Below are 15,138 nucleotides of genomic sequence, written 5' to 3' on the forward strand. Positions count from 1 at the left end.
CTGCTCTGGTTCCTATGTACATGATTTCCAGTGTCCTTCTGAAAAGTCTCCCCTTTCCTTGAAACCAGCTGGAGTTGAGCTCCTCTCACTTGTGGTTCAAACTTGGTTCTAGATCCTCCCTGATTATGACGCACCTGCCAGATCCAAAAAGAGGCACCCATTTGTTTTAGCACCATTAAGAGTGAAACATTTTATTCTTTACTGAGAATAGAGTTTGCAGAGCACCAAACACAGTTCACCAGCATCGCTGGGCAGGAGTGCCCTAGTGTGAGTGAGTGTGTGTTAGGAGCAGCCTGATTGATTCCTGAACGAGTCCAAGCATTTACACTGCCGGAGCCAGGCCAATCCTGTCATTTCTTCGATCAAAAACTGAGAAGTACTGTCTCAGGAAGACGCCACCCAGGATCCAGGTCTCTGGAGAGCTAGTTTCTGTGCCCCCATGAAAGATGCTAAGGCAGAAGTTTTGAGCCTTGGGGAGTTAGAGAGACATACCAGTCAGCCTGTGTGCTTACTGCGACTCCCTCCTCAATATCCAGACCTGGCATACTTCTTGGTTTTATTTCCCTCTTTTGGTAAGTATCAGGTGATTTTCTCAGCAGCTGGGGATATGAGGGTTCATCCAAAACCAAAAAGGGCCATGACATGTGGTTGCAATATGGCAAGAGTGTGGGGAGGGGAGGATTGGGAGTTTGGAATGATCAGATGCAAAGTAATATACAGAGGAATGATAAGCAACAAAGTCCTACTTCTAGAGCAAGGAACTGTATTCAATATTTATTGACTAACTAATGAAAAAGAATATATATATTTGTATATGTACAGCTAAATCACTTAGCTGTGCAGCAGAACTTAAGGCAACGCTGAAGATCAGCTATACTGCAATACAGTTTTTTAAGAAAAGAAGAAGAGAGTTTCTCCTAGTTCTCCTCATATTGTTTCTTTCCTTCTGACCCCTGCTCCTTGTTTTCTCTGCAGAGAATGTCTGTTCTCCTGCGTCCCCAAAACTGGTTCTTTTTAACTTTTAATTTTGTTTTGGAGTATAGCTAACTAACGGTATTTGAAGTTTCAGGTGGACAGTAAAGGGACTCAGTCATACATACACATGTATCCTTGTCCCAGAGACACCCCTCCCATCCAGGCTGCCACCTTAGATTGAGCAGTGTTCTCTGTGCTATACAGTAGCTCACTGTTGGTTATACATGTTAAATACATTCAAAGCAGCGCTCACAACACATTCTTTAAGCCTTTGCTCAGCCCCTCTGAAAAGCCTGTTTGGACCCACACTCAGCCTTTGGCCACTCCAGGCTTGGCTGGGTGACTTATTCTGGTCTCCATCCCCACCCGTTGGTCCATAGTCCTCAACACCCCTAATAAGTCCCAGGGTCCCTTTGCAGAGCACTGTGAGGTGCCATTTGCATGGAACCCAGGGCAGATTTGCCTAGACCCAAGCAGACCTCCCTATGGTGCCATGAGTCATGGGTTTTAGAATTACTGCAATTCCCTCTCTTCCTCAAAGCCTTCTTTGAGCCCAACAGCCTGCTCTGAACTCCCACAGGGAGCTGACGTGAAGCCTCCACCCTGTGTCAGGGCTGAGCAGTCACCGTGCACCCTTTAATCACCTTAGCATCCAACCTCCCCATAGAGGGGTCAGGTAGCCTGACTCACAGAGGGGAAACTGGGTCTTAGCAAGGGGGAAGTTGCAGTCAAGGTCTAAGGTAGCCATGTAATTTTTTGTAACTGGGACAATTTCAATAAGGAAAGGGAGACTGTTAATCATTATGGTGGGAGCACACACAGGGACTGCCACCAGCCAACCCCCCTTGTCACATGTCCTATTTTAAGGATCCCTAGAGCTGACTTTCTGAGTTCCTGCATCTGAGGGGTCTAGTTGAACTGAAGATCTATGAGGGCAGAGGCCCTTAGTGTTTCCCCTCTCCTTGTGACTCCCACTATGTCATCATGGAGTGGTGTCTCCACATTTATTTCAGGAGGATAGATGTCCCAGACTGTCCTCTACTCTCAAGTGGTTGATTTTGTGGAGGTGCTGGCCCAGCCATAGTGGATCAGCAGCATCTGCAATGGTGTGGTTTGGCCTGCAGAGGGTGCCCTCCTCCCAGCAGTAGCCCAAGAGTTCCTGCAAACCCTAATTTAGAGAACAAACCCTCAGGGATGGCCCCTTACCTTGGTGATGTAGGCTTGAGGGGGCAATGGATAGTCAATGCCATTGATGTTGAAGATGACAGGAGGCAGGGTCTTTACGGCATCACATGAAACCATATACTGTTAGAGAGAAGGAGACAGGTTGGCCCAGAGGATCCTTATTATGTGGGGAGACTGGAAGTGACCCTGTAGCATGACCCTTTACCTCAGAACCCTGGTGCCTGGCGTTCATGAGCTTGTGGATGTTGGTGATCAGTCTTGTTGGGCCATGGATCATTGATGTCCCGGTGTCTAAAAGGGCCTGACATCCATGAGAACAAGCAGTAACATTCCCGTTCATGCTGATGCTGAGAGACAATAGGACAAAGCGGGCATCAGGGTCATACAGAAAGCTCCTTCACAGCTGCCCCCTCCCTGACTGTCTCCTGACCAGAGCTTCATCTCTTGCCCTGACTTTTCCTTTGCTCTTATCACAGCACCTTCCTTGACATGCGTGAATGCAGCACTTGAATACACCAGGCTCTTTAATACCTTGACACATGCTTCCTTCCTAGAAGAGCTCCCTCCCCTCTGACTAGCTAATTTCTCCTCATCTTCCAGATTCCAGCTTAACTGTCGTGGTTCCAGGGAAGTCTTTCCCCCAGTGTATATCAGTCTTCTGTCTTCATCACTATCTGTAGACCCTTCTTCATGTCTAGTATGTACCAAAGTGACAATTCACTCTGTGTGTGTGTCATTTCTTGTACATTTGCCTTCTTAGATGTGAGGACGAGTTTTATTCTCATCACATCCCTAAAGTGCCTGGCACACAGTGGATGCACAATGCTTGTCTGTTGAATGAGTGAATGAAGACTGTGAAAATAATGAAATGAAGACCACCCAGAGAGGTATATCTGATGTCTCACCAACAATGGGACAAACACACAGTAAAGATGGAGGTTCCTGCGGCAGCAGATTCTCATAGGGGTGGGGGAGACCTGCTGCCCTGGGAGGGGATATCTCTGAGCAGCAACCCCTCACTGGGCTCAGACCCTGAGACCCTGACCAGGTGATACCTAACTAGACACAGAACCTCAATGGACCAGTAAGCTTTTATCTGAGGGTCAAACACAGAATCTCATCAATGATTACCTCTTCTTCTCAAGCCACTCTTGGATCCCACCTTCCTGATTCTCTCAGTTATAACCCCTGCCCCATGTGTGCCTAGGGACGTGGGGTGTCTCTTTTTATGAGTCGCTTTCGGGTCCCAAGACTGTGGCCAACCTCTCTCCACTGCTGGCTAGCTTCTCCCTAAGGAGACAAGTTTCCCCATGTCTTCAGGACTTTCCCTGTTTTTAACCTGACATTTATCTGTACTAACTTCCTTGGTCCCATGTAGCCCTCGACAGTTGGTCATGTTATCACAGCTCTGTTCAGGCTGAGGAAATTTTCCCTGATCCTCTTTTCATCACACTGTAAAGTCCTATAACCATGCTCCCCACCTCACACTCAGGGGTGCAGCCCTCCCATAGCTGCACAGGCCTCTCTGGACCCTGTGATGGACCCTGTTCAGAGCCCTGGGCAGGAGGCCTGGAGTGATTATGAACCCATGGGTGATTTGTGTATCTTTGTGTTTCTGTGTTTATGTGTATTCATATGTGGCTCTGTGTGTGTACTTGTGTGTCTCTGGCTGGTTATGCATGTTTATATGTGCCTACTAGTGTCTTTGTATGTGTGCCTGTGTGTCTGTCTGTGTCGTAGTGGTTGGCGTGTATGTCGGTTAATTGTGTGTCTGGTAGTGCATTTGTGTGTTTGTCTGTGTCCATGTACAGATATGGGAGCATCACTTGGGGTGATCCTCAGAGTGAGAGGCTTACCGGTTCATGCTTATCTGCCAGTAGCGAGTTTGGGACACTGGTATCCAGTTGAGCTCTCCCTTGTAGTAGCGGTGGTCCACTCCACCAAACATCACCACACTGCCCTCCGGCTTGCATCTATAGAGATGGGGCGGGGATCCTTTGAGGACAGTAACAACAGCACTGTCTGAGAGTTGTGCTTGTCCACCCATCAAGGCCCTAATAAGGCCCCATGTACAGATGCAGAAATCAAGTCTAGGAGCAATTGAGAACCAGACTGAGGTTGGTCGCTGGCTAATGAGTGGCACAGAGGAGGTTAGAAGCTGGGCCACCTAGCAGGTCTCTATCCACTCAGTCTTCAGAAGAGGCCCTGGACCTCCTGCGACCAGGGTGGTCAGATACTCTCAGAGGGCAGTGTGCTGAAGGCTTTTGGCTTCCCCCTTGTACAGTCTGTATTTTTTCAGAAAAACCAAGGCCTGAGAACACCAAGGGTGTGGCTTCAAGTCATTCAGGGTTGGCTTCACTGGCCTGTGACCTGTGCTGTCCATTGGGCCCCACACTCAGCAGGGCCCCCACCTCTGCTCTCCCTGTCTTGAAATTCCCAATAGTTGTTGAAAAAGAAATCCCACACTTTTGTTTTGGGTCCCACTCTTTCATTTTGCACTGACTCCTGAAAATTGTTTAGCTGGTCCTGGGTGCCCAGTGAAATGTTCATGAGGAAGGAAAGATTTCCACCATCCCTCTCTTTCCTTCCATGTCAAATTCATCAGCAAATCCTGTTGCCTTTTCTTCCAACTTGTATCCTGACACCTTGCATTAGTTTTCCTTTTCGCTCACCCCCTACTCCAAGCCCCAGCTCTTGCATCCAAGAGCCTGATTGTGTACCAATAAAACTTTATTTATAAAAGCCAGTGGTGAACCCAGGTGGGGCCCTGGGGCCATAGTTTTCCTGGGTTAGATCATCTCTCAGCATACTTCTGTATCAATTGTTGCATAATTTTCATACAAATGAAAGCATCTTATAACTAATTTGGAGAGGGACTGTCCAGCTCAGACTTACGTGTTCAAGTAGAAGGCAAAGACAGGCTCAGAAAAGGCACCTTGCGACCACAAGTTGTCAAAGATGGGGATGATACCTTTGATGCTGATGGAGGGGTAGGCCAAGCCCAGGACGCCATCAAAGGGTGCACCATCAAACCCATATTCCTCCTGGCTTAGGCCAAACGACTGTTTAAGGCTAACAAGGTTCCCGATCTGTGGGCGAGAAGAGTGTTCCCACATAAAGTTTTGTTAAGTGGGTCTAGGCTTGGGCTGAGGAAGAGATGCCATTAGCACTGCAGAGATCTGAGGTCTTTGTGTGTCCTCGGTAGACCTCAGATTTTTAGACCTAGCCTGGAGGGGAATTTGGGTTCCATTTATGTGGTCTGTGGATTTAGACAGGGTACTCAGAGCTGGTGCACTGGCATGATTCTGAGGGATGGGATGGGGAGTGGGTCTCAGGTTGGGGAACACAGGAACACCCATGACTGATTCATGTCAATGTATGGCAAAAACCATTACAATACTGTAAAGTAATTAGCCTCCAATTAAAATAAATAAATAAAATAAAATATCTGCTCCTGTGAAAAACACCATCTGAGTGAGTCAAATTGGCCTCATGCCTTCTTGTACAGGTGGGGCAACTGAGTCTGGCCAGGACCCAATGGTGTCCCCTTGTGGACAAAATGAGTAAAGAGCAGGAGAGCCTTTTCTGGCATCTCTCTGAACTGATGTCAGAAATGGAGTAAATTGATGGTAATGTATTTTGGATTCTGCATCTGCCCAGAAAGACAGAAGTCTATTATACAATGTTTCTGGCAGGGTTCTTATGAAATTACTGCCTGGGAAATACCCTTTTGGGGGTATATGTGTGTTTGTGTGAGTGTGTATGAGAGAGAGAGAGAAAGAGAAAGAGAAAGGTGAACTACTCAGGCACTAGGGGGAGGGAGGCTATAGGTTTTATTAGACTCCCAAAGGCCCCATACGTTAAGAACACACTTAGGCCCACCTACATCTCTGGCCTCCTGATTATCCACCCTGCATACCTGAAGTGCTTGACTGTGCCCAGGGTCCCCAGATCAGTTTTATCCTTTCCCCGAATACCCACCACCAGCTTCAGTTCTGACAAGCCAGCCCAGATCCACCGCTTACCACACCTGTGACCTCAGCAAGCCCTTGCTGTCTGCATCTGTTTCCTCATCTGTATCATTAGCTAGTCAACGCACCTGCTGTGTGGGGTTGTTGCAGGTTTAAGCAAGTTATTACCACGAAAGTGCCTGGCACAGTCTGAGAATATAAAAGTTGGTGCTTTTTCCCCCTCTTCTGGCTCCCAGCAAAATGAACCCTGAGCTGCTCATGGGCAGAGGAGCTGCAAGTCCACAGCCCAAGCCCCTCTCTGTGTTAGCTAATCCATTTGTTTGTGTGTCACTATGGAAACTGTCTCCCCAGGGACAGGATCCTGTGGGTAAGAGGCCAATATCTATGGGAGTTAGGGTAGGACTGTCCTGCCAGCTTGTCCTGTATCTGTTTTGTAAGCAGTGGTCACTCCATAGTCAGTCCTGACTCAGCTTTTGTTTCCACATTACCCGAACGGTGTCAGAGCCAAGAAATCCCTGAATTATCCCAGGTCCATAGGAGATGCTAATAGGCTGGTGTGTTTGTCCGAAGCTGGAAGAATTGTGAAGATTGAAGGTTTTGTGTGTATCTGCAGACACAAGAGATGAGTGTCAGTCAGGTGCCAAGGGTGGAGAGGGAGATTCAGGGTGGAGAGAAGGGTGGAGAAGGGTGGAGAGGGCAAGTAAAAGATGGGTTGATTTGGGGGAGGGGGCGGTGTTTGTACTCACAACAGGCTGGACTGACACAGCTGATGGAAGGCACCCAGAAGTCAGCTGAGCCTGTGTCAAAGACGACCCGGAACTCCTGAGGGGGTGTTCCAATGGTGATATTACCCACGTAGGCCATCTATGGGGACCAGGAAGGGTGGGTTAGTGCAGATCTGGCTCCCCTCGATTTCCACACTTCTTCCTCCCTCTGGGTGTCACATGTCTCCTGAGATCACTTTCCAATCACCATGCAGCTCACAGCCTTTGTTCTCAGAGGTGCCTGCATTTGATACTTTTTCCTGCACTATGTGATATGCGGGATATTCACTTTATGACCAGGGGTTGAAAAATTACCTCCTGCATTCGAAGCCCAGAGTCATAAGCAATGGACCTCCAAGGAAGTCCTGATGCCTTCATTTGAGAAGCTCTCTAGTCTCCTCTTCAAACCCAGTCTGAGCACACCCTTCTCCAGGAGGTCCTCCTTGATCAATCCCAGCCACTCCCTCTAAACTCAGACAACATCCAATCAACACCACACAGGTGACCCTTTCATTTGACATATATTTACTCTTTGCCTTTCTCTTAGGCTAGCCTGCACAATTTTGAAGACAAAACATACCCTTTTTTCTAATCTAATAACAATAACCACAGTGTTAGATTCTTATGGCCTTACACAGAATAAGGATTCAGTAACTTTTTCCTGCTGTTATTCTTGCATCTGTGGAAGCTGAATTCCTCTGCCTGGGGATGCACACTTGCTTTGCAGTTGGCTTTATCTTTTGACTGGAGATGGTTCACCCTTCATCTGTAACTGAGTGGTTCACTTAGTTCAGAAGGAACAATCTCCCTCAAACTTATGACACATCTTTGACACAGAAATGGATGTTTACCTGCCACCTGGTCATTGCTGGGCCCAGTCACCACAGACCAAGAGTTGTGGATGAGAGTGCCTTCTCCTCTGGAATGGGGTCCTTGTGCCTCAGTGTTTCTGACTCCTGCAGGAGCCCCAGCCCCAACATCCCACCTGCTACTTCCGGAAGAACCACAGTGCTAGGCCAGAGCACCAGGGGGCGCTGTGAGAGCCATCCTCCCAATAAACTCACATCCAGATAGTTCCTCAGGGGGTGAATAGTTATTTTGGAGTCTCTCTTGGACAGTCTGTAAGCTCGTTCCTCCAGGAAATTGTTCAGCAAGTTTTTTTCCCTCAGGGTTTCTCGCAAGGTCTTCATTTTCCTTAGAGGCAAACTTTCACGGAGGATTAGGAAAAGAAACAGAGAAGATACAATTAGCTATCCTTGTTAAGGTATAACTGTCATTGTAATACACTGTGTATTTTCCAAGCGTTTTTATGAGTGTCACCGTATTATCGGAATGCCATGCAAATACCATGGCAAGGACGTAGGTTTGAATACAGGTTCTGTTGTGTAACATTGGGTAAGACCATTTGGATTCTCAGCTTACCCCTGGGTAAAAAGGTGGAATTTAATGATCCCCCCGCCATATAGAAAATTTGGGAGATAAGTGAAGTGATGGATATCATGTATCTGATATATCTTAAATCTCAATAATGACAGCCATTAGTATTGCCATTGCCATCCCTCTATATCCTTCTCAAGGAAGCTCAGGGAGGAAGGTTCTAGAAGAGAACCATTATCTTATTTGTACAGGGAAGAAATCTGAAATTCAAGTAGTTTGTCACTCGGATGTAGTCACACTGCTTGTGAGATGTAAAACAACAAAGAAGTAGCTCTCCCTATCTTCCTCCAATAGAAATGGAACAGAGAATTGAGAGAAGAATCTGGGAGATAGGAAACAAATTAGGGAAATTAAGAGGCTAAAGAAGCAAGGATGAGTCAAAACTGAAACATTAAAAGAAGGAAAAACAACACGGAGAGATGTGAAAGATTGTTGCTGAATTAAAAGATGGCCGGGATTCTTGGCCTCCAGAGGAGAAGAATTCAATCCAGGGCCAGATATGAGGTTTGATCACTCAGAGCTTTGTGTAATAAGGTTTTATTAAAGTATAAAGGAGACAGGGAAAGCTTCTGACATAGGCATCAGAAGAGGGCAGAAAGAGTACCCCCCTGCTAGTCTTCAGCTGGATGTTGTATAGTCACTGCTGCTAAGTCACTTCAGTCATGTCCAACTCTGTGCGACCCCATAGATGGCAGCCCACCAGGCTCTGCCATCCCTGGGATTCTCCAGGCAAGAACACTGGAATGGGTTGCCATTTCCTTCTCCAGTGCGTGAAAGTGAAAAGTAAAGTGAAGTCGCTCAGTCATGTCTGACTCTTTGCGACCCCACAGACTGCAGCCTACCAGGCTCCTCCGTCCATGGGATTTTCCAGGCAAGAGTACTGGAGTGGGTTGCCATTGCCTTCTCCACTAGCAGTCGGTTAATGAAAGAAAGGAATATCTTAAAACTCAGAATGGCACCAGGCCCCTCACCCATAAGATGAATTTTGGGATAATCTTGGCATCAATGTTCATCCTGGGCCATAAAATGATTAACTTGAATCTTGTAGGACAGATTACCATACAAATAGTTTTATTTACATAGATTAGGAGAACAATATCTGAGTATAACATGCTGGTTCGTCAAGTAGGTTCTAAGCCATGAGGCGGAACCGACTTGAAGACAGAGTTTGGGGTAAATGCATAGCACATTAGCATAGCTTAAGTCAAACATGTCCATAAGAAAAATGCATTGGTTATCTCAATGTTTGAGAATAGTTAACTTTAGGTAAAACCAGGTGTCATTATGGCAACACAGTATTTTAAGAGAAACCTCCTTTTAAATTTGTATAGAGAAAGAAAAATATATCATTAATTGGTTTCCTCCTGCCGCTTGAGAGATAAAAATGTCTGACACTTGCAGGCTATTTTGTCCGTTTGGAGACCCCTGGCCTTCCTGCCTATTATCCTCTCAGATCTGCACTCACAGAGACTTCCAAAGAGATGGAGAGATAAATGAGAGAGAAGCAGAGATGCAGACATAGACATATACACACTGAAGTAGAGAGAGAACAGAGAGGACACCTAGAATAAAAAGTAGAAAAATGCTATTCCACAGGACCACACATACATTTGTACAGGTTGCAATTACAAGGAGTTCCATTTTCAGCAGGTCACCACATGATGGTGTTCCAAGAGTTGTGCAACCATGCAAACCTGTACCTCGACCCAGGGACCCACAGTTTCTATAGCAAGGTGCATGCATGCATGCTAAGCCCCTTCAGTCCTGTCCAACTCTATATGACCCTATGGACCACAGCCTGCCAGGCTCCTCTGCCCGTGGGATTCTCCAAGCAAAAATATTGAAGTGGGTTGCCATGTCCTTCTCCAGGGGATCTTCCTGACCCAGGGATCAAACCCGCATCTCTTACATCTCCTATATTTGCAGGGGTCCTTTACCAATAGCACCACCTGGGAAGCCCAAGGCTAAAGAAGCAAGGATAAGTACCTATAGAAAGGTGCTTATCAATAAGTAAGAGTTGAACTTTAAGACTATCAGGGAAATATTCCATTTCTTTCTAACCCAGAAAGGAAGATGATGCCAATTACAGTCCCCATACTTACATGACTATGCACTCTGAGAGGGCCACCAGCCCGAGGAGCACAAGCCACTTCATGCTACTTTCCTGGCTCCAAGTACTCAGGGAAGCTTTAGTTCCTTAGCACGCAGTGGTGACCAGGAGCTTCTAGTTATATGTGCTCTAACCTGCCCTAATTGTCCGCTTTAGGGCACTAATGGATCTGATAAAAATACAAAGTTCTTGATAAAATTTTTATCTCCATCCTTGTCTTTGGTGAATGATCTTAGAAAATTATCAGAATACAGAGACTTCTACTGTCATCTCTTCCTTGAGGCTTGAAGTGCATGGACATCTAAGGAGTGGAGAAACTTGCCAACTTGGAGAAAATAACTGCTAAGAACACCATAAAAATGAGTACTAGGGGCCATGCTAGACATTCATGATCTCACGTGGTCTGCTTTGCCACTTCATGAGGTATGGTTTGCTGTCCTCATTGGAGAGCTGATTGTTAGGAGGAAAAGAGGTCAAATGGAAAAGTGAAGGCTTGAGAGGCAGCCCAAGGACATATGAGTGGCTTTAGGTAGTGGGTCTAATGGCAGAGATCAGGGGCACCTATTATGTCAATCTGCATCAAAGATTTAGGGCAGAGCAGTATTTCAATTGCATGATTTCAGTATTAGAAGAAGTGCCATATGCATCCACAAGATATTTTATATCGTCCAACAAACCTACAAGGAAGACATGTGTGCTGGTGTCTGAGTTAGATGGTGGAAAGTCAAAGTTGATCAAGACACGAGTGGTATTTATCTTAATCAAGCTATCAGTCTAGTTCTCACAAACTCAGGGTCCAGGAGGCAAGAGAAATGATACAAAGCCTAGGCAGCCGTGCTCAACACTGGGCAGCACATGCCTTTCCACTGGGAGCAGCCTCTCCTCCACTTCAGCCATACTGGAAAGTGGGTCAGTTGGCCAAGTTTTCGAGAGAAGTCAGAAGTCTGGATATTTATGTGCAAGTTCATGATTTTAATGTTAGTAACTAATTTTTATCCCCCTCAAATATAGTGGGAGCCAAATCTCCACCACAGTGGGCTGGATTCAGCCTTCAGTCTATGCAGGTTTTATTTCTGGCCTAGAAGTAGAAGTGCAGTGGGAACAGAGAGGGATTTAATTCAAGTTGGTTGATTTAAATGAGACTGAATGTATATTAAACATTTTAGTTTTCTTTCTATTTACAAAGAAAGATCACCAGGGACATATCAATCAATGACCTTAATAATGCCAATTTGCTGAAGATAAATGGATATATGTCTGATGTAAGTCTCCAGTAGGGTCCATGCCATGAAAAATTTTGACTGCCAAACAAAACAAAGAAAAAATAATTTTGAAGTATCTTACCAATCAAAGAAGGCAAAGAAAACCACGCCAGTCTGGGCTCCAACCCAGACTGAGATGAACAGGGCTATCTGTTAAACTGTTACCACAGCTGAAGGAAAGACGATCGTGTTTCCTGGCTCTTCCAGGACTCCCAGGGCCTATTCCTGCATGAGATCTATCCTGGATTGTCCCTTGGATACAACAACAGGGGCCTGGTCTAGACACCAGGTGTGTATAGATGGGGCACAATGTCATAACCCTCATTTTTGCAAATTGTTTAAATCCAGTTTTGGTGGTTCAGTCTCTACAGAGGGAATATGATAGCATCTAACAAATGACACACACATTTGCTCTTTAACTCAGCAATTCTATTCCTAGGGATCTACCCAATGACACATTGGTGAAAATATAAAAAGCCATATGCACAAGCTGTCTACTACACATTGTTTTTAAAAGCAAAATATCAGCAACATACCTGAAGTGACCATCCATGGGGGAATCTGCAACAAGACACAGGTCATCCCAACACCGGGGTATAATGTGGATGAAGGAGTAGTGGAATGGGTGACATTGTCAACTGTGTATTTTGCTTTTTAAAAAAAGAGCGTCCAAAAAAGTTCTTAGAGTTTGTTGCTTCTTATACACATGTATATCTATTTCATTTAGAAAGAGTAAAAGAATTAGCCAAAAACTACTAAAATGTAATTTATTGATGAGGGGTAGGGAATTGAGATTTTTCTTGTTTTATACTTTGATTTGCAGCCATGAAAATGTGTTACAGAATCAAAAAGTAATCACATGTGTCAAAATTGAGAACAAAGACTAATAAGTCTAATTGTAACAAGTTGGTGATTGGCTGTACATATCAAAACATTGCTTGAGTTGCTGTAAAATTCAAAATTATGACTCTACATGCAGAGTGGAATATCTTCTAAGGACAAAGACAAACAAAAATACTGACCCATACAAAACAAACCAAAAGAAAAACAGAAGCAAAAAACACAAAGAAATCTGAAGCTATATTTAACAACTTATTGTTGGTGATATTGCTTCTCTTATTGTGAAAGTATCATATGTATGTTACAGGTTAAAGTGAGTCAGTAATTAATGCTGATGTTGTTCTGAGGTAAAAATTTCAGTGGTTAGAGAAAAGAGTTTTACATAAAATAAAGAAGCTTAAGCAAAACCCTGCAATTTTAAAACTTGAATTGAAAGAATAAGTTTGTACCATCAATTGCATTCCTTTTTTTTTTTTTTTTAATAAAGAATGTCTATACTTCCTGCTCTGACAACTGAAAAGCTTAGAAGCAATGACAGCTTGATAACAATCACTATCTTGAAGTCTAACATGTAGCCTCTAAATGCATTTCCCACCAGAGGATCCACGGATTCTTAAACAGATGGCTGATTTCAGGACTGGGTGCAGAAGTGCACAGTATAATCTTGGGACTCTTGAAGGAGAGGAAAGTTGAAGGACTTCAAAGACCAGTGGGGACTGGACAGAAAGTATAGGAATCCATATGAAGAAGCCAAAATTGGGATAATTTTAGCATTACATCCATTAACTAGAACAAATTAAATGTATAAAAAGTCAGAAATTCAAAATACTAGTAGACAACATCTCATTTGTCACTGTGACAGATTGCTAGGGCACTAACACCATTCTGAGCGCTGAGAAAGAAAATAGTCATCAATATTTATGCCTTTTTATTGGTATGTAGCAGATTCCATGTAACTACAAACAGTTAAAAGAATCTTATTTTTATTGAAGAATTCCAGAAATTAAAACAGAAGGAGTGGTAGAAACAGGAAAGCACTATTTTGCAACATCCTCATGAAACAATGGATCTGGGCAAAGGTCATCAATGGATGCTGAAACCATAAATGAAAGGTAGCTGCTGCTGCTACTTCGCTTCAGTCGTGTCCGACTCTGTGCGACCCCATAGACGGCAGCCAACCAGGCTTCCCCTCCCTGGGATTCTCCAGGCAAGAACACTGGAGTGGGTTGCCATTTCCTTCTCCAATGCATGAAAGTGAAAAGTGAAAGTGAAGTTGCTCAGTCGTGTCTGACTCTAGCGACCCCATGGACTGCAGCCCACCAGGCTCCTCCGTCCATGGGATTTTCTAGGCAAAATACTGCAGTGGGGTGCCATTGCCTTAAGGGGAGTATATAATGGATCCATGAAGCTGGCAACATCAGAAGGCACTGCATTTCAGCATCTCTCAAAGTGAGGCAACTAGAAATAGTGAGACTCTTTAAGTAGCACCATAAGAAATATATATCTGCATATGAAATATTCCAATAAAAATTTTGACCTCAAGTCTAGATCTACCTACCAGTCTCCCAGGAAAAACACAGATAAAGATATAGAGAAGCAATTCTCTAAACCTACATTCCCTCACCTTTTGTCACAAGGGGCTAGTTTCCTGGAAGACAATTTTTTCACAAATGTTGGTAGGGAGATGATTTCGGGATGATTGAAAGATATTTCACGTATTGTGCACTTTATTTCTTTTATTATTACATTGGGATGTGTAATGAAATAATTATACAGATCATCATAATGCAGAATCGGTGGGAGCCCTGAGCTTGTTTTCCTGGAATGAGACTGTCCCATCTCTGGCTGATGGGAGAGCGATGGGGAGCAGCTGTAAATACAGAGGAAGCCTCACTCACTGGCCTGCTGCTCACCTCCTGCTCTGCGACCTGGTTCTCCATAGACCAAGGAATGGTATTGGTCCTGGTGCCGGCATTGTGGATCCCTGCTCTAAACCCAATACTTGGGACATTCTATAAGACAAATCATGCCACTTCCTCCCAGTTTTTTAACAAATAAATGGCTTTAAAATTGGGGAGAGAGACAGTTATTTAGTCTTAAAAGAGAACAATTTAAAAGTGAAACAGTACATTCTTTCAATAAACTGTGAAAAGACATCTGTTTTTAGAGAATCAGGGAAATTTGAACATGGACTGGATCAGTTCAGTTCAGTCAGTCAGTCGTGTCTGACTCTTTGCAACCCCATTAATCACAGCACGCCAGGCCTCCCTGTCCATCACCAACTCCTAGAGTTCACTAAGACTCACGTCCATCGAGTCAGTGATGCCATCCAGACCATTTCATCCTCTGTCGTCCCCTTCTCCTCCTGCCCCCAATACCTCCCAGCATCAAAGTCTTTTCCAATGAGTCAACTCTTTGCATTAGGTGGCCAAAGTACTGGAGTTTCAGCTTTAGCATCATTCCTTGCAAAGAAATCCCAGGGCTGATCTCCTTCAGAATGGACTGGTTGGATCTCCTTGCAGTCCAAGGGATTCTCAAGAGTCTTCTCCAACACGACAGTTCAAAAGCATCAATTCTTCAGCGCTCAGCTTTCT

At 44.7% G+C, this 15,138-nt stretch overlaps 1 protein-coding gene across 1 annotated transcript; it reads right to left on the bottom strand.

Moving 5' to 3' along the window:
* Nucleotides 1-319: 319 nt before the first annotated feature.
* On the bottom strand, nucleotides 320-10,490 carry LOC104988335 (pregnancy-associated glycoprotein 2-like). The gene is made up of 9 exons (XM_010839615.1): nucleotides 10,435-10,490; nucleotides 7,960-8,101; nucleotides 6,878-6,995; nucleotides 6,620-6,738; nucleotides 5,056-5,249; nucleotides 4,017-4,133; nucleotides 2,366-2,507; nucleotides 2,182-2,280; nucleotides 320-469 (listed from the first exon to the last, which is right to left on the bottom strand). The coding sequence occupies exons 1-9, from the start codon at nucleotides 10,485-10,487 to the stop codon at nucleotides 323-325; spliced, it is 1,131 nt and encodes a 376-aa protein (XP_010837917.1). The 5' UTR covers nucleotides 10,488-10,490; the 3' UTR covers nucleotides 320-322.
* Nucleotides 10,491-15,138: the final 4,648 nt, after the last annotated feature.

This window comes from Bison bison, unplaced genomic scaffold, assembly GCF_000754665.1.
Source record: "Bison bison bison isolate TAMUID 2011002044 unplaced genomic scaffold, Bison_UMD1.0 scf7180017864124, whole genome shotgun sequence".
NCBI lineage: Eukaryota > Metazoa > Chordata > Mammalia > Artiodactyla > Bovidae > Bison > Bison bison.